Here is a 23133-nt window from a genome sequence, read left to right on the forward strand (position 1 = left end):
AATACAATATCTGCATTCATTTTGAGAGGACTAGAATATAAAAGCAAGGATGCAATACTGAGAATTTATAAGGCATTGGCTAGATAGCACTTGGAGTATTATGAGCAATTTTGAGCCCCTTATCTAAGAGGATGTGCTGCCATTGCGGAGTGTCCAGAGGAGGTTCATAAAGATTATCCTGGGAATGAAAGGGTTAACATCTGAGGAGCGTTTGATGGTTCTGGGCTTGTACTCGCTGGACTTTAGCGAAATGAGATGGGGACATCTCAGTGAGGAATGTAAAGTATAAATGGAAGTAGTCTGGGGAAAGAGTACTACACACAAAATGCTGGAGGAACTCAACAGCTCAAGCAGCATCCATGGAGAGGAACAGTCAACATTTTGGACTAAGGCTCTTCATTAGGAGACAAACACCAGAGAATCTGCAAGATGCTGACTATCTTGAGCAACACATAGTTCTAATGAATCTAGCTTTTGAAAAGTTTGTGAATATCGAATGGGAACACGGCATTTTGTAATTAAGTATAGTTCATAAACTGGATTTCGGAATGCTTTCCAGTATTAAGCCAGATAAATTTATCTGTTTTATAATACTGCAGAAAGTACCCAATTCCTTACCACAAACATTGCACCAGGGTGCTTTATTTAAGTATTTACAGTGCCTATAAAAATTATTCAATCCCCCTTGGAAGTTTTCATTTTTTATTGTTTTACAACATTGAATCACAGTGGATTTAATTTGGCTTTTTTGACACTGATCAACAGAAAAAGGCTCTTTCATGTCAAAGTAAAAACAGGTCTCTACAAAGTGATCTAAATTAATTAAAATTATAAAACACAAAATAATTGATTGCATAAGTACTCACCCCCTTCGAGTCAGTATTTAGTAGATGCACCTTTGTCAGCAATTACAGCCTTGAGTCTGTGTGGATAGGTCTCTATCCGCTTTGTACATCTGGACTCTGCAATGTTTCCCCATTCTTCTTTACAACACTGCTCAAGCTCTGTCAGATTGCATGGGGATTGTGAGTGAACAGCACTTTTCAGGTCCAGCCACACATCCTCAATTGGATTGAGGTCTGGACTCTTGACTTAGCTACTCCAGGACATTAAGGAGTGACGTGGCATGTGACGTAACAGGACAGCGCGGAGAGTTTAAAAAGGAAGGTTGCTTCCAACGGCTTTCTTTTGGATCAGGACTACAGAGCGGCGTGGAAGCTGAATTCTAAAGGAAGGCAGCTTTTAAAAAACTTCTTCGAGTGCAAAAAGGACGAGACTGCGCAGGCACGTGACGTAATAGGACAGCACGGAGAGTTTAAAAAGGAGACCACCCTACAGCGGGCAGCAGAGTGTAAGGCTTTGGCTTCAAAGGGCTTCGGCAGTAAACGGGAAGAGACGAGAGCGAAGCACCAACTCTTTCCGCCCCACCCCCCAGGCGAATCGGCCCGGACAGACAGGAACAGCAGGGCTCACACAGCTAACGTTTTAAAAAATTCGTCTGTTTGGCGAGGTAAGTGGGTGAGTAGACCTGTTTCATTCCTGTAGAATTAGATAGCATGCCTGCAGGGTTAGTGCTTTGTTCAGGGTGTCAGATGTGGGAATCCTAAGAGACCTCCAGCCTCCCTGATGGCCACATCTGCGCCAGGTGCACCGAGATGCAGCTCCTCAGAGACCGTATTAGGGATCTGGAGCTGCAGCTTGATGACCTACTGCTTATCAGGGAAAGTGAAGAGGTGAGAGACAGGAGCTACGGGGAGGTAGTCATCCCTAGGCTACAGGAGTCAGAAAACTGGGTCACTGTCAAGAGAGGGAAGGGAAATGCCCGGATAATGGAGAGCATACCTGTGGCTGTCCCCCTCAGCAACAAATATCTTGTTCTGGATGCTGTTGAGGGGGATGACCTGACAGGGGATGCCCACGGTGACCAGGTCTCTGGCACTGAGCCTGGCACTGTTGTGCAGGAGGAAGGAGGGAGAAGAGGAATGTGGTAGTCATAGGGGATTCCATAGTCAGGGGAACAGACAGGAGATTCTGTGAGCCTGATAGAGATACCCGCATGGTGTGTTGCCTCCCAGGTGCCAGAGTACGGGATGTCTCGGATTGGGTCCAGAATATTCTGAAGGGGGAGGGTGAGCAGCCAGTTGTCTTGAACATGTTGGTACCAATGACATAGATAGGAAAAGGGAGGCGGTCCTGAAGAGAGATTTCTGGGAGTTAGGAAGGAAGCTGAGAAGCAGGACCTCCAGGGGAGTAATCTCGGGATTGCTACCTGTGCCACGTGCTAGCGAGGGCAAGAATAGTAGGATCAGGCAGATGAATGCGTGGCTGAGAAACTGGTGCAGGGGGCAGGTCTTCAGATTCTTGGATAATTGGGATCTCTTCTGGGGGAAGTATGACCTGTTCAAAATGGACAGGTTACACCTGAACTCGAAGGGGACCAATATCCTGACGGGAAAGTTTAATAGAGCTGTTAGGGAGGGTTTAAACTAATTTGGCAGGGGGATGGGAACCAGAATGATAGAGCGGAGGAAGGGGAAAACAGAAATAAATCTATGATAGTGAAAAGTAAAGATGTCAGGAAAGGCAGGCAGGTGATGGGACAAATTTGTAGCCATTGGGATGAGTTGCAGTGAAATTAAAGTGAAAAGTACCAAATACTGGTCTTAAGGCGTTATACTTAAATGCACACAGCATAAGGAATAAGGTGGATGATCTTGTTGTACAGCTACAGATTGGCAGGTATGATATTGTGGCCATCACGAAGACCTGGCTAAAGGATGCATGTCTCTGGGAGCTGAACGTCCAAGCTGTATTGGAAGGATAGGAAGGTAGGCAGAGGGGGAGGCGTGGCTTTATTGGTAAGAAATGATATTAAATCATCAGAAAGAGGTGATATAGGATCAGAAGGTGCAGAATCTTTATGGGTTGAGCTAAGAAATCACAGGACCCTGATGGCAGTTAATATCAATAATATGCAGTGATGTGGACTGCAAATTACAACAGGAAATAGAAAAGGCTTGTCAGAAGGGCAGTGTTATGATAATTGTGGGGGATTTTAACATGCGAGTAGATTGGGAAAATCAGGTCGGCACTGGATCTCAAGAGAGAGAATTTGTAGAATGTCTGCGAGATGGCTTTTTAGAACAGCTTGTTGTTGAGCCCACTAGGGGATCGGCTGTACTGAATTGGGTATTGTGTAATGAACCAGAGGTGATTAGAGAGATTGAGGTGAAGGAACCCTTAGGAGGCAGTGATCATAACATGATTGAGTTCACTGTGAAATTAGAAAAAGAGAAGCTGAAATCTGATGTATCGGTATTTCAGTGGAGTAAAGGAAATTACAGTGGCATGAGAGAGGAACTGGCCAAAGTTGACTGGAAAGGGACACTGGCGGGAAAGACGGCAGAGCAGCAGTGGCTGGAGTTTATGCGAGAAATGAGGAATGTGCAAGACAGGTATATTCCAAAAAAGAAGAAATTTTCGAATGGAAGAAGGATGCAACTGTGGTTGACAAGAGAAGTCAAAGCCAAAGTTAAAGCAAAGGAGAGGGCATACAAGGAAGCAAAAATTACTGGGAAGACAGAGGATTGGGAAGTTTTTAAAAGCTTACAAAAGGAAACTAAGAAGGTCATTAAGAGGGAAAAGATTAACTATGAAAGGAAGCTAGCAAATAATATCAAAGAGGATACTAAAAGCTTTTTCAAGTATATAAAGAGTAAAAGACAGGTGAGAGTAGATATAGGACTGATAGAAAATGATGCTGGAGAAATTGTAATGGGAGATAAGGAGATGGCGGAGGAACTGAATAAGTATTTTGCCTCAGTCTTCTCTCAGGAAGACATCAACAGGATACTGGACACTCAAGGGTGGCAGGGGAGAGAAGTGTGCGCAGTCACAATTACGACAGAGAAAGTACTCAGAAAGCTGAATAGTCTAAAGGTAGATAAATCTCCCAGACCAGATGGAATGCATCCTCGTGTTCTGAAGGAAGTAGCTGTGGAGATTGCAGAGGCATTAGCGATGATCTTTCAAAAGTCGATAGATTCTGGCACGGTTCTGGAGGACTGGAAGACTGCAAATGTCACTCCGCTATTTAAGAAGGGGGCAAGGAAGCAAAAAGGAAATTATACACCTGTTGGCTTGACATTGGTGGTTGGGAAGTTGTTGGAGTCGATTGTCAAGGATGAGGTTACAGAGTACCTGGAGGCATACGACAAGATAGGCAGAACTCAGCATGGATTCCTTAAAGGAAAATCCTGCCTTACAAACCTATTACAATTTTTTGAGGAAATTACAAGTAGGCTAGACAAGGGAGATGCAGTTAATGTTGTATATTTGGATTTTCAGAAGGCCTTTGACAAGGTGCCACATGAGGCTACTTAACAAGATAAGAGCCCATGGAATTACGGGAAAGTTACATACGTGGATAGAGCGTTGGCTGATTGGCAGGAAACAGAGAGTGGGAATAAAGGGATCTTATTCTGGTTGGCTACCGGTTACCAGTGGTGTTCCACAGGGGTCCGTGTTGGGGCCGCTTCTTTTTACATTGTACATCAACGATTTGGATTATGGAATAGATAGCTTTGAGGCTAAGTTTGCTGACGTACGAAGATAGGTGGAGGGGCTGGTAGTGCTGAGGAAACAGAGAGCCTGCAGTGAGACTTGGATAGATTGGAAGAATGGGCAAAGAAGTGGCAAATGAAATACCATGTTGGAAAGTGTATGGTTATGCACTTTGGCAGAAGAAATAAACGGGCAGACTATTATTTAAATGGGGAAAGAATTCAAAGTTCTGAGATGCAATGGGACTTGGGAGTCCTCGTACAGGATACCCTTAAGGTTAACCTCCAGGTTGAGTTGGTGGTGAAGAAGGTGAATGCAATGTTGGCATTCATTTCTAGAGGAATAGAGTATAGGAGCAGGGATGTGATGTTGAGGCTCTATAAGGTGCTGGTGAGACCTCACTTGGAGTACTGTGGGCAGTTTTGGTCTCCTTATTTAAGAAAGGATGTGCTGACGTTGGAGAGGGTACAGAGAAGATTCACTAGAATGATTCTGGGAATGAGAGGGTTAACATATAAGGAACATTTGTCTGCTCTTGGACTGTATTCCTTGGAATTTAGAAGAATGAGGGGAGACCTCATAGAAACATTTCGAATGTTGAAAGGCATGAACAGAGTGGATGTGGCAAAGTTGTTTCCCATGATGGGGGAAGTCTAGTACGAGAGGGCATGACTTAGGGACTGAAGGGCGCCCATTCAGAACAGAAATGCAAAGAAATTGTTTTAGCCAGAGGGTGGTGAATCTATGGAATTTGTTGCCACGGGCAGCAGTGGAGACCAAGACATTGGGTGTATTTAAGGCAGAGATTGATAGGTATCTGAGTAGCCAGGGCATCAAGGGTTATGGTGAGAAGGCGGGGGAGTGGGACTAAATGGGAGAATGGATCAGCTCATGATAAAATGGCGGAACAGACTCAATGGGCCGAATGGCCGACTTCTGCTCCTTTGTCTTAAGGTCTTAACTTTGTTGTTTTTTAAGCTATTCCTGTGTAGTTTTGGCTTTATGCCTGGGGTCATTGTCATGCTGGAAAACAAATCTTCTCCCAAGTTTCATTTCTTTTGCAGACTGCATCAGGGTTTCCTCCAGGATTTCCCTGTATTTTGCTGCATTCATTTTCCCCTCTACCTTCACAAGCCTTCCAGGGCCTGCTGCTGTGAAACATCCCCACAGCCTGCTTCACAGTGATGTGTAGTGTTTGGCTTTCACCAAACATAGCATTTAGTCTAATGGCCAAAAAGCTCAACTTTGGTTTCATCAGACCATAGAACCTTCTTCCAGCTGACTTCAGAGTCTCCCACTTGCCTTCTGGCAAACTCTAGCCAAGGTTTCATGTGAGTTTTTTTTCTAACAGTGGCTTTGTCACTCTTCCATAAAGCTGTGACTAGTGAAGCACCCAAGCAACAGTTGTATGTGCAGTCTCTGGTATCTGAACAACTGAAGCTTGTATGGTGACCTCCCTCTTCCTGCGCGGTCATTCAGTTTTTGAGGATGGCCTGCTCTGGGCAGATTTACAGCTGTGTTATATTCTTCCCATTTCTTGATGTTTGCCTCAACTGTACTATAAAGGATATTCAGCAACTTGGAAATGTTCTTGTATCCATCTCCTGACTTGTGTCTTTCAATGACCTTTTCGCAGAGTTGCTCAGAGTGTTCTTTTGTCTTTATGGTGTAGTTTTTGCCGGGATACTGACTCACCAGCAGTTGGACCTTCCAGATATAGGTGTATTTTTACTACAATCAATTGAAACACTTTGACTGCACTCAGGTTTATATATAGCTAGGACACTTTAACTAATTATTTGACTTCTAAAACCAATTGGCTGCACCGGTGATGATTTGGTGTGTCATATTAAAGGAGGTGAATACTTAAGCAATCAATTAACTTTGTCTTTTATATTTGCAGTTAACTTAGATCACTTTGTAGAGATTTGTTTTCACTTTGACACAAAATAGAGACATTTTCGAATGAGGTTGGAGGCAACATCGGATGCATGGCAACTCTAGCAGGGTTTGCAGGACATTACTTCCTACAAAGTGAAATCCAATAGCATAAATGACAGTGATGCTTCACTACCAAATTAACTTAACGCCTTCTATGCCCGCTTTGAAAGGGAGAACACAACTACAGCTGTGAAGATCCTTGGCTGCACCTGATGACCCTGTGATCTGTCTCAGAGGAAGACGTCAGGCTGTCTTTAAAGAGAGTGAACCCTCGCAAGGCGGAAGGTCCCGATGGAGTACCTGGTAAGGCTCTGAAACCCTGTGCCAACCAATTAGCAGGAGTATTCAAGGACATTTTCAACCTCTCACTGCTACGGGCGGAAGTTTCCACTTTCTTCAAAAAGGCAACAATTATACCAGTGCCTAAGAAGAATAATGTGAGCTGCCTAAATGACTATCGCCCGGTAGCACTCACATCGACAGTGATGAAATGCTTTGAGAGGTTGGTCATGACTAGATTAAACTCCTGCCTCAGCAAGGACTTGGACCCTTTGCAATTTGCTTATCGCCACAAGAGGTCAACGGCAGACACCATCTCCATGGCTCTCCACAAGGCTTTAGACCACCTGGACAACATAAACACCTACGTCAGGATGCTGCTCATCGACTATAGCTCAGCATTTAATACCAACATTCCCACAATCCTGATTGAGAAGTTGCAGAACCTGGGCCTCTGTACCTCCCTCTGCAACTGGATCCTCGACTTCCTAACCGGAAGATCACAGTCTGTGCAGATTGGTGACAACATCTCCTCCTCGCTGATGATCAACACTGGCGCACCTCAGAGGTGTGTGCTTAGCCCACTGCTCTACTCTCTATATACCCATGACTGTGTGGCTAGGCATAGCTCAAATACCACCTGTAAGGGGGTTTCGATTTTTATGTTACTGCGGAGGCTAATTAAAATGGCGTTTTTGTTATGTTAATCTGGGGAATGCGGCTTTGTTGTGCTTTAACGCTGAGAAAGTTTGCGCTAGCAGCTTGTTTTGGTTTAGAGGGTGATAAGAGGGTGCTATTAACCAATTGGGATAGTTGTTATGGTTTTGGTGTATTTGAAGATACTGTATGCACGGGGTTTTGGGGGAGAAGGCGGGAGAGCGAGACAGAGGATGGACCAGGTGCTCTGAGTCCGCTAACGGGGTCGGACCCCGAGCGGGACGTTCGGCGAGGAGACGGAGACGGACTCGTGTGGAGCGTCTGGTCGACCACCATTGTTGGTCCCAGGCGGCCTGTCGAGGTGGTCCGAGGGGTCGTAGGGTGAAGAAGAAGGTCCTTGAGCTCCAACAGTTTTTGTGCACGAAGAGATTGAACTTTGATAAGTGTGGCGCCTTTTATTTTCCTTTTATATTTTATTCTCTTTTAATTATATAGTTCCAGTAATATCTATAAACTGTAAATCATTTAATTGCATCTGGTGTAATGTCTGTTATTTGGGCGGGGTGGGGTACCTCACACAGCATCCACACAAACGAATTACCCAGTTTGGCGGGGCTGAGGCTGTTTCCCTAGACGACAGCGAGCTGAGCGACCCTGAGGGTGGCCAGGGGGGCTGCACATCTATAAATTTGCTGACAAAACAACTGTTGTTGGTAGAATCTCAGGTGGTGACGAGAGGGCGTACAGGAGTGAGATATGCCAACTAGTGGAATGGTACCACAGTAACAATCTGGCACTCAACGGCAGTAAGACAAAAGAGTTGATTGTGGACTTCAGGAAGGGTAAGATGAAGGAGCACATACCAATCCTCATAGAGGGATCAGAAGTGGAGAGAGTGAACAGTTTCAAGTTCCTTGGTGTCAAGATCTCTGAGGATCTAACCTGGTCCCAACATATCGAATCTTCTATAGATGTACCGTGGAGAGCATTCTGACAGGCTGCATCACTGTCTGGTATGTGGGGGGGGGGGGGGGGGGGCTACTGCACAGGACCAAAAGAAGCTGCAGAAGGTTATAAATCTAGTCAGCTCCATCCTGATTACTAGTCTGCAAAGTACCCAGAATATTTTCAGGGAGCGGTATCTTAGAAAGGTAACATCCATTATTAAGGACCTCCAACACCCAGGGAATACCCTTTTCTCACTATTACCATCAGATAGGAGGTACAGAATCCTGAAGGCACACACTCAGCGATTCAGGAACAGCTTCTTCCCCTCTGCCATCTGATTCCTAAATGGACATTGAACCCATGGACACTACCTCACTTTTTAAAAAAATATACAGTATTTCTGATTCTTGCACGTTTTAAATCTATTCAATATACGTATACTGTAATTGATTTACTTTATTATTATTTTTTTTTCTCTGCTAGGTTTTGTATTGCATTGAACTGCTGCTGGTAAGTTAACAAATTTCACATCACATGTCGGAGATAATAAACCTGATTCTGATTCTTCTTCTGTTGATCAGTGTCAAAAAAAAAAGACAAATTAAATCCACTGTGATTCAATGTCGTAAAACAATAAAACATGAAAACCTCCAAGGTGGGTGAATACTTTTTATAGGCACTGTATGTCTGGTTAAAAATGTCCAGTGCTTTGCAAATTGTAAAGTGTCATACTGACCTAATATTTGGCCCCTTCCATTTTCATTCACTGCAACACCTGCAGCAAGTCCTTGATAGATGTGATTTCCACTGTAATAAGATAGATGACCAACTAAATACATACAAAATTAGTTAGTGCTTATTTTATTTGCTTGGAGAGACAGTGTGGAATTTTCTATTTCACCTGCATAGTAACTACTGGAATATACCTGGATTCCTGTCATAGACACTTTTTTCTTCTCCTTTAGATGTTTCTCATCTGAATCATGCATTTCAAAGACACTGGGCAATTGACTGAGCAAGTGAATGACGAAAAAAGCATCCATCTACATGTCACCTTTCCAAAACTGAGAACATCTTAGAAGCAATGATGTACTTCAGCCCCAACCCAGGCTGCAGGAAATATGGTACTGAACAAACTTACCAGCTGCACAAATTTCTAGAATGCACTCATTATTTTCTTCATATCACTATTTCTGAAGGAAAATTTTATGACTTATGATTATGTTATGCTTTATTATCTCAAGAAATAATTCGTCGTTGTTTTTTTTTAATAAGTAACTATTCCGTATCCAAGTCAGAACTCAGTTTGGGAATATACCATTGCATCTTTTCCAAACAAGAAAACATCAATGCTTTAAACCATCCAACAAAATTCAGTGAAATGGCTATCATCAAGACTCCCAGACTTTGCCACAGGTCTAAATGCACATCGCACCTTTACTCTGATACTTGAACAGTAGGTAAAAGAAAACAAGAACACATCTTGTGCAGATTACGTTTAACTATTTATGATGTACAGAAAACAGGTAATACAGCTGGAGATTTGTTGGTTTAGTATTTATTTGCAAGAAAAATATGATATTGATATTTGGACACTAAGTACTAAGCAATAAGAGAAAATTCTGAAGTACTGTAAATTTGCTTTAAAAAAACTCCAGATCAAGCAAGAACATATCTGCAAGCATAATCGGACACTACACAGACTCTGGGATCAGAGCAGTGTTCAAGAGATCAGGATCAAGTTGAAAGAAGCTGCAAGGGACACATATTACTGGATTACTCACCTTACCACTGGGTTTCCATTATACAAAATGTAGATCCCAGCTTCTTTATTTCCATAGATACGATTACTGCGAATAATGCCTTTTCCATTCCCAAGCACAACAATTCCTGAACGATGGCCACTGTGTATCTGGTTGCACTGAAGAGCAAGTTAAAAAGGGGTAAACACCATAAATGAGAAGCATTGGTTGAATAGTATCACTTTGAGCTCTCTGTGCTGTTTCTTCCAAAGATACAAAACCTTAATTAAATGCATTTTGGTCATTACAAATTAGTTCTGATACGGGTCTCCAAAAGCTCTTTGATTAAATCTTCACAAAGAATCATTGAAAGGCACACTGTCAACGCCAGAATGGAACACATTTAGGGAACACATGAGACAAGGAATAATGGTGGGAGAACAGGGATATTAGAATGTACCTAGAGTGTGCATTTAAATTAAAAGCAAGCAAGTAACAACATGCTGAAGGAACCCAGTGAGTCATACAACATCTGTGGGAGGAATGAAACTGTTGACAGTTTGGGTCAAAACCCTGCAATATGACCAACTGAGCTCCTCCAGCTCTTGTTTTTTATTGCTCCAGGTTCCAGCATCTGCTATGTCTTATGTCCCCATTATACAACACAAGCAAAATTGTTTTTTAAGTCAGTTTGTGAAAGTGTTAACAAAGAGCCTCAAAGCCTATTGGTTCCTGTGGCCAGTCACTATCCAGGGTAATTCTTCCAAATATCATATGATATAGAATTAGATTTGTCTGCAATCTAGCACCACACAAAATCATAAATAACAATCAAAATATTCTTACATACTTGAAAATAAAGCTGACAAAACAGGTTAAATAATTTCTGCTTAAGATCAAATATTATTAATATTGATTCAAGACGAAAAGCAATGGAAACAAAGAATAGCACAAAATCAAGTATTAATTACCAATATCAATGGATTAGCTCCCTTCCGGATATCAATGCCAGCCTCTGAATTGGAATGGATGTTGTTGTCTGCGATTAGACCTCCTGCCTCCAGTCGTAAAAAGATTCCTGATGCTTTGCATTGACTAATTTCATTCCTTATCATTATAATCTAAGGAAGAAAGTCAGGATTATTGCTAGCCACTAATATGAGGATATTTTATTAACAATAAGACACAAGAATTATCATGATAACAAGTTATTAACTGCATACTGTATCAAAACATTAATTTTGTGAAAATCCAGCAGTCAGTTTTGACTAAATGAAAGTCCTCTCACAGCCAATTCAGAAGGTTATTGTTTCTTGTGCCAGTAATTTAAGCCCGTGATCCAGGTTGGCATCAGTGCCTTACTGTGCTGAACTCCAACAAGAACCATCTCTTACATAATATTTCAAACCAAGGTCCCCTCTGCAAAACCATTTCAGTCTTATAACCCAATGAGAACTCATATTCCTCCTATATAAAAAGGCCGATTTAAGATGATGCTGCAAAAGCACAGCGACTACTTATTGGTGGCAAATACAACAAAGGAAACAACTAAATACTTTATTAACACCATTTCTGGTAAATGATCACTGAAAACAATCTTCCCTTTGGACTTGGGAGAGCTTTGATGAGGCAGAACCAAGGCGAGGCAAGGCAGAGTTGAGGCAAGCAGAGACAAGGCAGCATGCCTCTTGCTGAGAGCAAGAAAAGACCCAAGGTTCGATCGACTGAAGCGCTGGGCCAAATTGGAAAGGTTGGGTCCAGGCCAAATTGAGGCAGCAGGGTCCAGCGTATCGAAGCGACAGAACCCGATGTCCGGATGTTGATTTAAGTAACAGGCCAGATTGAAAGGTCAGGGTGTCAGGGCCAGCGGTGATATGGGCCGGTTCAGCTAGCCGCTCTGCAGCACTTACTTGGCTCTGCGCTGAACTGAGGCTGTGGCTTCGAGCCTGGATGGACTGTCCTTCATGAACTTCAGTCTTGAAGGCCATTTACTTGCTTTTATTGTTTGCACGATTTGTATCTTTTTCTCTGCAAATTGGGTGTTTTTTTTAAATGGGTTCTTTTGGGTTTCTTTGTTTAGAGGCTGCCTGTTAAGGAGACGAATCTGAAGAACACAGAACAGCACAGTGAAGGAACAGGCCCTTCAGCCCACAATGTTGTGCCAAACAAGCTAAAAAGTGAATCAAAACCCCCCCAAATTTAATCCCTCCTACCTACTCAATATCTCCCCATCTTCCTCACATTCATGTGCCTATCTAAACATCTCTTAAAAGCCTCTAATGTGTTTGCTTCTACCAGCAAACCAGACAGCGCATTCCAAACATCTACCACTATCTGAGTAAAAAACTTAACCCTCTCATCCCCTTTGAACCTACCCCTTCTCACCTTCAATGTATGTCATCTAAGTATTAGACATTTCAACCCTGAGAAACAGATACCCCCCATCTACTCTATCTCATTATCTAATAAATCTCTATCAGATCTCCCTTCAGCCTCCACCACTCCAAAGAAAGCAGCCCAAATTTGTCCAGCCTCTCGTGATACCCCATGCCCTCTAAACCAGATAGCATCCTGGTAAACCTCTTCTGCACTCTCTCCAAAATCTCAACATCCTTCCTATAGTGTGGTGACCAGAACTGTGTACAATACCGCAGATGTGACCTAACCAGAGTTTTATAAAGTTACAACATAACTTCCTGACTTTTGAACTCAGTGCCCTGACTAATAAAAGCGACCATTCCATAAGCCTTCTTAACCATCATCGACCTGAGTAGCCACTTTCAAGAAGCCATGAGCTTGGATCCCAAGATCTCTCTGCTCAGCAAAACTGTTAAGGATCTTGCCCTTAACTGTGCAGAGTCTCCTTGCATTTGCCCTACTAAGGTGCAATGCCTCACATTTAACTGGGTTAAACTCTATCTGCCATTTCTCTGCCCACATCTGCAATTGATCTATATCACACTGTATTCTTTGCCATTCTTCTGCACTATTAACAATTCCACCAATCTTGGTATCATCTGCAAAATTACTAACCCACCATCTACATTTTCATTCTGGTCATTTATATACATCACAAACAAAGGTCCCAGCACAGATCCCTGCAGAACACCACTAATTACAGACCTCCAGCTTGAACAAGCATCCTCTGTCTTCAAACCAGTTCTGAATTTAAACAGCCAATTCCCCACAGACCCTGTGCATCTTAATCTTCTGGATAAGCCTCCCCTGAGGGACTAAAATCCATCCACTGCCCTACCTTCATCAATCTCATCATCTTGTCAAAAACAAAGGTTGTATAATATATACATACTTTGATAATAAATGTACTTCGAACTTTAAACATCAAAAACTCTTCCTTTATGTATGGCAGCTGCTCCTTCAAATGTTAAACTCTCTTCCTGATGAAATACTCCTCCTTTCAGACCTTCTTTAAAGCCACCTCTTTGGTGTAGTCTTTGCTTATCTATCATAATAGCTATTTCTTTGGATCATCTGTAATTGTTATGTGATTATCGTGCTGTCAAACACTGGGAATAGTTGGGATAATAAAGTACTCTTCCTATTCAGACTTGCCAAACCCCCTTCCTGCACACATTAGCAGCTGTAGCTTCAAAGTGCTGTTTCTGGGTATTGGCAGCTTGCTGGATAAAACTGACCTGAGATGAGAATATCTTATGTATGAAAAGAACATATAACAGTGCAAAGGGCCGTTCAAATCAGCTGCAAAGAATGCCTCTGTAACCAGGATTGTTGTAAAAATTTTGTAATAAGCATAATTTTTTATTAAACCTCAACTGTGCCATGGTATCCTAAAATTACCAGTGAACAGTAAAAAGCTCTTTTAATGCACACTGATGAGTTATAGACTTGTGTACAGTACATAATTTCAAATTATTTAGAAGATATAAAATTTCAAAAAACAATTACTGCAAGGCAGTAAAAAGAGGAATAACGAATATGAAGCAACACACATAAAAGTTGCTGGTGAACGCAGCAGGCCAGGCAGCATCTCTGGGAGGAGGTACAGTCGACGTTTCGGGCCGAAGACCCTTCGTCAGGACTAACCGAAAGAAGAGCTAGTAAGAGATCTTGGCCCAAAACGTCGACTGTACCTCTTCCCAGAGGTGCTGCCTGGCCTGCTGTGTTCACCAGCAACTTCTATGTGTGTTGCTTGAAGTTCCAGCATCTGCAGATTTCCTCATGTTTGCAGTTTTAAAATAACAAATATGAGATAGTGACGAGGATGAGTACCTGAATGAGAAAAGATCAGTAGGAGTTGCAACCACCTTGCACTGAACTTAGTTGGGACTGAGGAATTGATTGTGGACTTCAGAAAGGGGAAGTTGGGGGAGCACATATCAATCCTCAGCAAGGGATCAGAAGTGCAAAGGATGAGCAGTTTCAAGTCTCTTGGTGTCAACATTTCTGAAGATCTATTCTGGGTCCAACTTATTGATGCAATTACAAACAAGGCATACCAGTGGCTATATTTCATTTGGAGTTTGAGGAGATTATCTCCATTATGGGCACTTACCTCCCCACTATCGAGGACATCTTCAAAAGACCATGTCTCAAGAAGTCGGCATCCATCATGAAAGACTCTTACCATTCAGGACATCCCCTCTTTTCATACCACCAGAAAGATAGTACAGAAACCCAAGATGCACACACAGTGTTTTAGGAACAGCTTCTTCCCCTCCACCACCAGATTTCTGAACGGCCCATTGCATGCCAACTCACTGTTTTGCTTGCTTTTTGCACTGTTTATTTGTTATATATTCTTGTTAGTGAATTTTATGTATTGCACTGTACTGCTGATGCAAAACAACAAATTTCCTGAAATATGTCAGTAATAATAAGCCTGATTCTGATATTATTGAACAATGTTGAGTTTGGCACCTTGTCAGAGGCATCTGGATAGATTGACGGATATGGGGCTTTGGGGTTCTAACATTGTTCTGTCATCCATTCTTTGGTTTCTTTTTCTCTCTGTTTCGTGGATGTCTGCATAGAGTAAGAATTTCAGGTTATATACAGGTCGACCTTCTAAAATCCGGCACCATTGGGACCTGAGGAGTGCCGGATTAGTGAAAATGCCGAATTACAGAAGGATCAAATTAAGCATAATCAGTGCCGGATTATCGAAGGAACTGGATTACAGGTAGGTGGATTAGTGAAGGTCGACCTGTACTATACAAATTCTCTGACACTAAATTCAACCACTGAAAAATAGCCACTGTTGAGCCTTCATTGTAATTGCATCAACGTGTTGGGTGTAGGACAGATCCTCAGAGATGATGACACCAAGAAACTCGAAACTGCTCACCCTTTCCACTTCTGATCCCTGATGAGGAGTGGTGTGTGTTCCCTCGACTTCCCCTTCCTGAAGTCAATAGGATTTACTGGCAACCATCAACTATTAAATTAGCTGATCACCCGTACAGTGCTGCTCCTGAGATACTGCTGGTAAAAACTGGCTGCAGTTATCAAGATTACCTTATAACAGTCACTGTACTACAAAAGTATTCCAATTACTTATGTGGCAAGAGAGACCATGAGACTATGATACCATGAGAGAAAGAAAGAAGTTTGATCAATTCATTTAATAAATACACTGCTAGTTTTAAAATTCTAAGGCTACGTCCACACTACGCCGGATAATTTTGAAAACACCGGTTTCCAGTAAAACCGACAGGCGTCCACACTAAACGTTTTTCAAAATATCTCTGTCTTCATTAGAACGGATATTTGGGCGAATCTCCTCCTAATGAGCATGCGCAGGACACACAGAAAACAAGCGAAGGGGAAACAGTATACTTGGTGCGCGTTTGTCCAGTTACAGAGTAGAAAAACTTAAAAAGGAATTGCTCTTGGCTCTCGCGGAGGACTTAAAACTGAAGAAAAAACAAATACTGGAGCGTATGGAGGCAACTGACAGGGAGTTCACAGACAGTATGACCCGGCTGACGACGAACATTTAAAAACTGACTAACTCTGTTGCATTAATAAAGCACCTTGTTAAATGTATAAAACATGTCTGCATCAGTGTTACCTTGTAATTCCATACAATGTTACATTAGGTTGTTACACATCTATTGTCAGAGAAGTACTAGCATAAATAGGTAAACCACCTTCATACAAGCAAGGACAGAAAACAGGGCAAAGTGAGTATACTTATTTATTCAGTAAGCTATGGGTCAAAGTATTTGGTGAGTACATTTCTAACTCTTCTGGCTTCAGTCTCGTTGCCGTCTGTTCTGAAACTGTTAGGTTCTGTGAAGAGCAGAATCAAATATCGCTGTGATGATTGTACGCTCTAGTATCAATTGTTTGGCGACAATAAAGTAATAATAATAATAGAACAATGAAATGCCGTGCTGCCGCCATCTGTTCCGGCACGTCATGACAGCGGTTTTAAAAAGCTCCGGTTACCCTGTCCACACTGCAATAGATATTAGGCGTTTTCAGATTTATTCACTCTGGAGACCGCTTCTGAAAATCTCCGTTTTTGGGGGATGGAAACGCCGTTTTAGTGTGGACGGAGGATCAAAACGAAGAGAAAAAACTTCGTTTTCAAAATTATCCGGCATAGTGTGGACGTAGCCAAAGTCACAGTACACATTAACCTTTTGAACTTATCCTCTACCAATGTAGCACTGAATGGACCATCTCCTCAGATTATCAACAGCTGCCTTTTGCCATTAAACCATATGCTCAATGTTTGGTACAGATCAGACAGACAAAATCCTGGACTTTAGAAACACCTTTCCTAAATGTATTAACCTATTAAGTTTCTTTAATGTCAATATAATTCACAACCCTGTTCATCTGCTCGTAACACACCACTTTAAATATTTCTCAAGTGCTCCTTAATGCTCTTTCCAATTTTCTTAATTCTGCATTGCCATAATATTTTCAACATACAGTAAGTCCCTGGGTTAAGAACGTCCGACTTACAGACAACTCGTACTTACAAACGGACTGCCATAAAGCCTATTATATTAAAAATCTGAAAACTGCGCAGCTTCAGCAGTTTGTCGGCTCGAGGAAGGAGAACACCATCCACCATTTTAAGTCAGATCATGTTGCCATTAACACTGTGTTGATTGTGTAACTTTGTATTTGGCTTAAATTTTTCTCTTATTTACCCTTGTAACCATGCCTCCAAAGCGTAAATCTGATGCACGTGCTGGTGATGCATCAAAGAAAAGGAAAACGATCACAATTGAAAATAAAGTGGAAATAATAAAGCAATTGGAAAGAGGTGAAACGCCATCGGTCATTGGAAAAGCGTTAGGCTACAGTCGGTCAACGATCGGAACTATTTTAAAGGATAAAGTGAGAATAATGGAGCATGTGAAAGGCCCTGCCCCAATGAAAGCTACAATTATTACTAAGAATTACTATGTTTAAGATGTTTTAGTGTATTTCGAAGTGTTTCTTAAGTGTTTTATATGCATAGAAAGGTAAAATATATACTATATACTAAGACAAACATTTGACTAACTGACACTAAATAAGAACTGTATGTATCTGTTCCAACTTACCTACAAATTCGACTTAAAGACAGACTTAGGAAAGGATATCGTTCGTAAGCCAGGGACTGCCTGTATTTCCTCATTTATGATATCAAGCCACTCAATTTCAAATGCCTCAATTATATCACCTCAGCCTATTCTAAGAGAAACAACCCCAGCTTTTCTCGAGGTGTGCAGCACAGAAATGGGCCCATTGGCCCACAACATCCAAGCCGGCCTTTTCATCCTTCTACATCAATCGCATTTGCCCATATCAGGTACAGATCCTTCTATGCCTTGCCTAATCAAGAGCTTGTCTAAACGCCTGTTAAATGTATAATTGTATCTGATTCAACCACCTTCTCTAGCAGTGTTCTCAAAATCAACCAATCTCTGTAAAAATAAAACTTACCCCTCAGATTCCCTTCAGAACTCTTTCCTTTCACCTTAAACCCATGTCATCTGGCTTTGATACTCTTACCCTGTGAAAAAGACTTTGACTATCTACCCTCTCTATGCATCCTATAGTTGAGAGACCTCTATCAAGTCATCCCTCAGCTTCCTTTGCTCCAGGGAAAATAAGCCCAGCCTATCCAATCTCACCCCATAACTAAGACCATCATTCCAGGCAACATCCATCTGAAACAATGACATACATGACCAAGAAAGTGCACCAGTGTCTCTATTTCCTCAGGAGACAAAAGAAATTTGGCATGTCCCCATTGACCCTCACTAATTTTTAATGATTAACCATAGAAAGATTCCTACCTAGATATATCATAGCTTGATATGGTAACTGTGCTGCCAAAGACCACAAGAAACTACAGAGAGTTATGGACACAGCTCAGCATAGTCATGGAAACCAGCCTCCCCTACATGGTCTGTGTCTACACTTCTCACTGCCTTGGTAAAGGAGCCAACATAATTAAAGACCTCTCTCATCCCAGACATTCTTCTCTCCCTTCCCATTGGGCAGAAGATACACCAGGTTCAAGTACAGCTTCTACCCCACCATTATAAGGCGACTGAATTGACCTCTTGTATGTCAAGATGGACTCTTGACCTCACAATCTTCCTTGTCATGGCCTTGCATCTTATTGCCTGGCTGTACTGCACTTTCTCTGTAACAGTAACTGTTCTGATTCTGTTATTGCTTTTCTATTGTACTACATCAGCATACTCATGTAATGCAGCAATCTGTATAGGTCAAATGCAAAACTGTATCTTGGTACATAACAACAATAAATCAATATAACAATCCTGGTGAATCTCCTCTGCACTGTCTCTCTAGACCACCACATTCCTCCTATGGTGTGGTAACTAGAAATGCACACAACAGTCCAAGTGTGATCTAACCACTATTCTGTAAAATTCCAATGTCATGTCCCAATTTTTATTTTATATAGTCTGAGCAATGAAGGCAAGCATGTCATATGACCTCTTCACTACCTCATGTACTTATTCTGCTTTTCTGCAAGAAACCCGGATCTTGAACTCTAAGGTCCCTCTGTTCATCAATATCCCTTAATGAACACTCAGTACTTCCACTACCTGCCCATTCTCAGTTCTTCGGATCAGATCAAGTGCTGCCCTATCTATATTAGGACTATCTCTATATTGTGCCACAAAACATTCTTTGAAGGGCTTAACAAATTTTGCCCTGTCTAGCCCCCTGCACTAATGCAATTCCATTCAATACAGGGATAAATAAAATCCCACACTATAACCACCCAATTGATCTTACACCTTTTCCCTCCTCACCACATAACTTCAACACCTCATTAATAATGTTCAACTAAATGCCCTTGGAACTTTTTCAACTGTTTTACGTTTGGTGTAAATTCCTTTGCTTTGTATTCTACTCTTGTACTAACAAAGTTAAAAACGCAATTTGATTTTCTTTAAAATCAATTATGTGTGACATGCTCAAAGATTTGGATATACAATTCCTTTTATTTCTTACTTTCCCTTCTGTTCTTTCACCTCACTTTCACCAGGACACCCCCTCTGTGGTATTTTTTCTCCTTCCTCCTCGCTGTTCACATTGCATTTTTTGTGCCATTAATACATGCCGAAATTTGTAAATAGCAAGTATTGACGATGGCCTCATGCATCCATAGCTTCATATCAAATTAAATTTTTTTCTTGTATCTCCAGAGTAACGAAATGAATCTTGGCCATTCAGTTGATGTTCTAGCACTAATGTAAAACATCACATCTGAATCATTTCCTGACCTGCAGACAAGAATGGGTACATTCTATCTCTTCCCAGTACAGGTTTAAAAGCTGTGTGTCCTTTCCTTCTTAAGTAAAAGGAGCAAAATCTATCAAATGACTTGAGATGAAAAGACTAGAAGCAGACTGTTAAATTGTCAAAACATTAATAATATTGATTTAAGAGCTGGAGAATCAAGATATCAAAACTTACAACCTTATCCAGCTGCTCTTAAAGTCTTTACTCTCAGTCATACCTTAGCATTTTGGATGCCCCGCACAGCATAGCTGAGGTTTCTGAAGATGTTGCATTCCAGTCTAGCTTGCCCTTGACTACAAATAAACACTCCACCCTTTCCATCCCGAAAAAGGCACTTTCGGATTAAACAGCCCTGCAGGGTGCTGGCAAGAATCTGCGCCTCTTTATCCTTCTGCAACTCCTTCTGCAGAGTTTTCAACTCTAAATCCATTTGCAGAAGATCTGTTCCCTTCTTCTGAAGTCTGGGTGGATTAGTCCTTGACAACAAGCGACTCAGGCCATGGGACTGGTAAGAAAGTTTATACACAGATTGCTCCTCATCTTCATTCTCGCTGCTTGTGCTCATTTCACTGTCACTGTAATCAGTGTCCATGGTTACCACCTCCCCATCACAATGATTTCCTTTCAGAATACATCTTTCCCTGTTGTAATGACCATCTTTTGTGTAGGACATCTGGAAATTTTGAGTGGAGGTCTGCTGTAAACCAGTCACGTTCTCGTTGGATTGAAAAGTTTCAAAATTGCTTGGTGGATTCTGACAATGATTTGTGGAGTTACAAGTAGCTGATTGAGCCTGGCCTGGCGAATTCAAAACAGATTTGGATTTGGCAGCCACTGCCAAGTGTTTGCAGGCCCAATTTCTGTCAGTCGCACCAGGACCTGCCACACTCACCGATGTACTCTCACTCCCAATGAACTCCGAGTTTTCAATTATGCTAAGGGCTACATTGTGGAAATTGATGCTGGACTGGCTAAAAGTACAAAACTTCACCTGGCAGGTCCCGGGTGCATGGATATGTAGTTGCCCATTCTCTACATTGCAGTTATCAAGTTGGACGTGGCCGGAAAATGTCTGTTGATTAAAAAAAATGACAGTCAGTGTGTGCATATCAGTCATTTCATATTAAGTTACTAAGATTGCTCTTCTCAAATTTTTTTCTGTTCTCAGAATGAGGTGACACAAAGCAACAATCCTTGCCCATGTTTGGCTGTTTTGAATTAACCACACTAGATGCTGCTGAAGCCATGCTAGTCCATAATTTATTGGGGTGGCAGGCTGCCCTTCCCAAAGGGGAACCCACTTGTTTTCTAAACAAACTGGCATCTTTGGACACTTTCGAGGCTCACACCCACAGAGGATAATGTTTAGAAACACTGAAAACCTGCAGCACAATACAGGCCCTTCAGCCCACAATGCTGTGCTGAACATGTACTAACTTTAGAAATTACCTAGGGTTACCCACAGCCCTCTACTTTTCTAAGCTCCATGTACCTGTCCAGAAGTCTCTTAAAAGACCCTTTCATATCCGCCACCACCACAGTTGCTGGCAGCCCATTGTACGCACTCACCACTCTCTGCATAAAAAACTTAACTCTAACATCTCCTCTGTACCTACTCCCCAGCACCTTAAACCTGTGCCCTCTTATGCTAGCCATTTCAGCCCCGGGAAAAAGCCTCTGACTATCCACATGATCAAAGCCTCTCATCATCTTATACACCTCTATCAGGTCACCTCTCATCGCTCCAAGGAGAAAAGGCCAAGTTCACTCAACCTATTCTCATAAGGCATGCTCCCCAGTCCAGGCAACATCCTTGTTAATTTCCTCTGCATCCTTTCTATAGTTTCCACATCCTTCCTGTAGTGAGGTGACCAAAACTGAACACAGTACTCCAAGTAGGGTCTGACCAGGGTCCTATAAAGCTGCAACATTACCTCTCAGCTCTTGAACTCAGTCCCACGATTGATGAAGGCCAATGCACCATATGCCTTCTTAAGCACACAGTCAACCTGCGCAGCGGCTTTGAGTGTCCTATGGACTCAGACTCCAAGATCCCTCTGATCCTCCATACTGCCAAGAGTCTTATCATTAATGCTATATTCTGCCATCATATTTGACCTACCAAAGTGAACCACCTCACACTTATCTGGGTTGAACTCCATCCACTTCTCAGCCCAGTTTTGCATCCTATCAATGTCCTGTTGTAACCTCTGACAGCCCTCCACACTATCCACAACACCCCCAACCTTTGTGTTATCAGCAAATTTACTAATGCAACCCTCCACTTCCTCATCCAGGTCATTTATAAACATCACGAAGAGAAGGGGTCCCAGAACAGATCCCTGAGGCACACCACTGGTCACCGACCTTCATGCAGATTATGTCCCATTTACAACCACTCTTTGCCTTCATGTGGGCAAGCCAGTTCTGGATCCACAAAGCAATGTCCTCTTGGATCCCATGCCTCCTTACTTTCTCAATAAGCCTCACATGGGGTATCTTGTCAAATGCCTTTCTGAAATCCATATACACTACATCTACTGCTCTACCTTCATCAATGTGTTTAGTCACATCCTCAAAAAATTCAATCATGCTCGTAAGGCACGACCTGCCTTTGACAAAGCCATGCTGACTATTCCTAATCATATTATGCCTCTCCAAATGTTCATAAATCCTGCCTCTCAGGATCTTCTTCATCAACCTACCAACCACTGAAGTAAGACTCTCTGGTCTATAATTTTCTGGGCTATCTCTACTCCCTTTCTTGAATAAAGGAACAACATCTGCAACCTGCCAATCCTCCAGAACCACTTCCCTCTTCAGTGAAGATGCAAGGATCATTGCCAGAGGCTCAGCAATCTCCTCCCTCACCTCCCACACTAGCCTGGGGTATATCTCACCCGGTCCTGGTGACTTGTCCAACTTGATGCTTTCCAAAAGCTCCAGCACATCCTCTTTATTAATGTCAATATGTTCAAGCAGTACATTTTTGCAGTACATTTCCCTGAGAACATCTGTTCCCAATTTATACTTCCAAGTTCCTGCCTGATAGCTACATGACCAGGTTCATTTCCCAATACCAAATCGAGTACAGCCTCTTCTCTTGTAGGCTTATCGACATGTTGTGTCAAGAAACCTTCCTGAACACACCTAACAAACTCCACCCCATCTAAACGCCTTGCTCTAGAGAGATGCCAATCAATACTGGGGAAACTAAAATCTCCCACCACAA

At 42.1% G+C, this 23133-nt stretch overlaps 1 protein-coding gene across 2 annotated transcripts in view; it reads right to left on the bottom strand.

The window, feature by feature from the left end:
• Positions 1 to 23133, bottom strand: part of fbxo10 (F-box protein 10) — a 130195-nt gene that overhangs the window by 49056 nt on the left and 58006 nt on the right. For both annotated transcript variants that reach the window (XM_072281859.1, XM_072281858.1), the window contains exons 3-6: positions 20119 to 20973; positions 11102 to 11251; positions 10173 to 10309; positions 9125 to 9195 (exon numbers count right to left, since the gene is read on the bottom strand). In XM_072281859.1, coding sequence (XP_072137960.1) covers positions 9125 to 9195; positions 10173 to 10309; positions 11102 to 11251; positions 20119 to 20973 — 1213 coding nt within the window. The remainder of the gene's footprint in view (positions 1 to 9124; positions 9196 to 10172; positions 10310 to 11101; positions 11252 to 20118; positions 20974 to 23133) is intronic.

Source organism: Mobula birostris, chromosome 17, assembly GCF_030028105.1.
Source record: "Mobula birostris isolate sMobBir1 chromosome 17, sMobBir1.hap1, whole genome shotgun sequence".
Lineage (NCBI taxonomy): Eukaryota > Metazoa > Chordata > Chondrichthyes > Myliobatiformes > Myliobatidae > Mobula > Mobula birostris.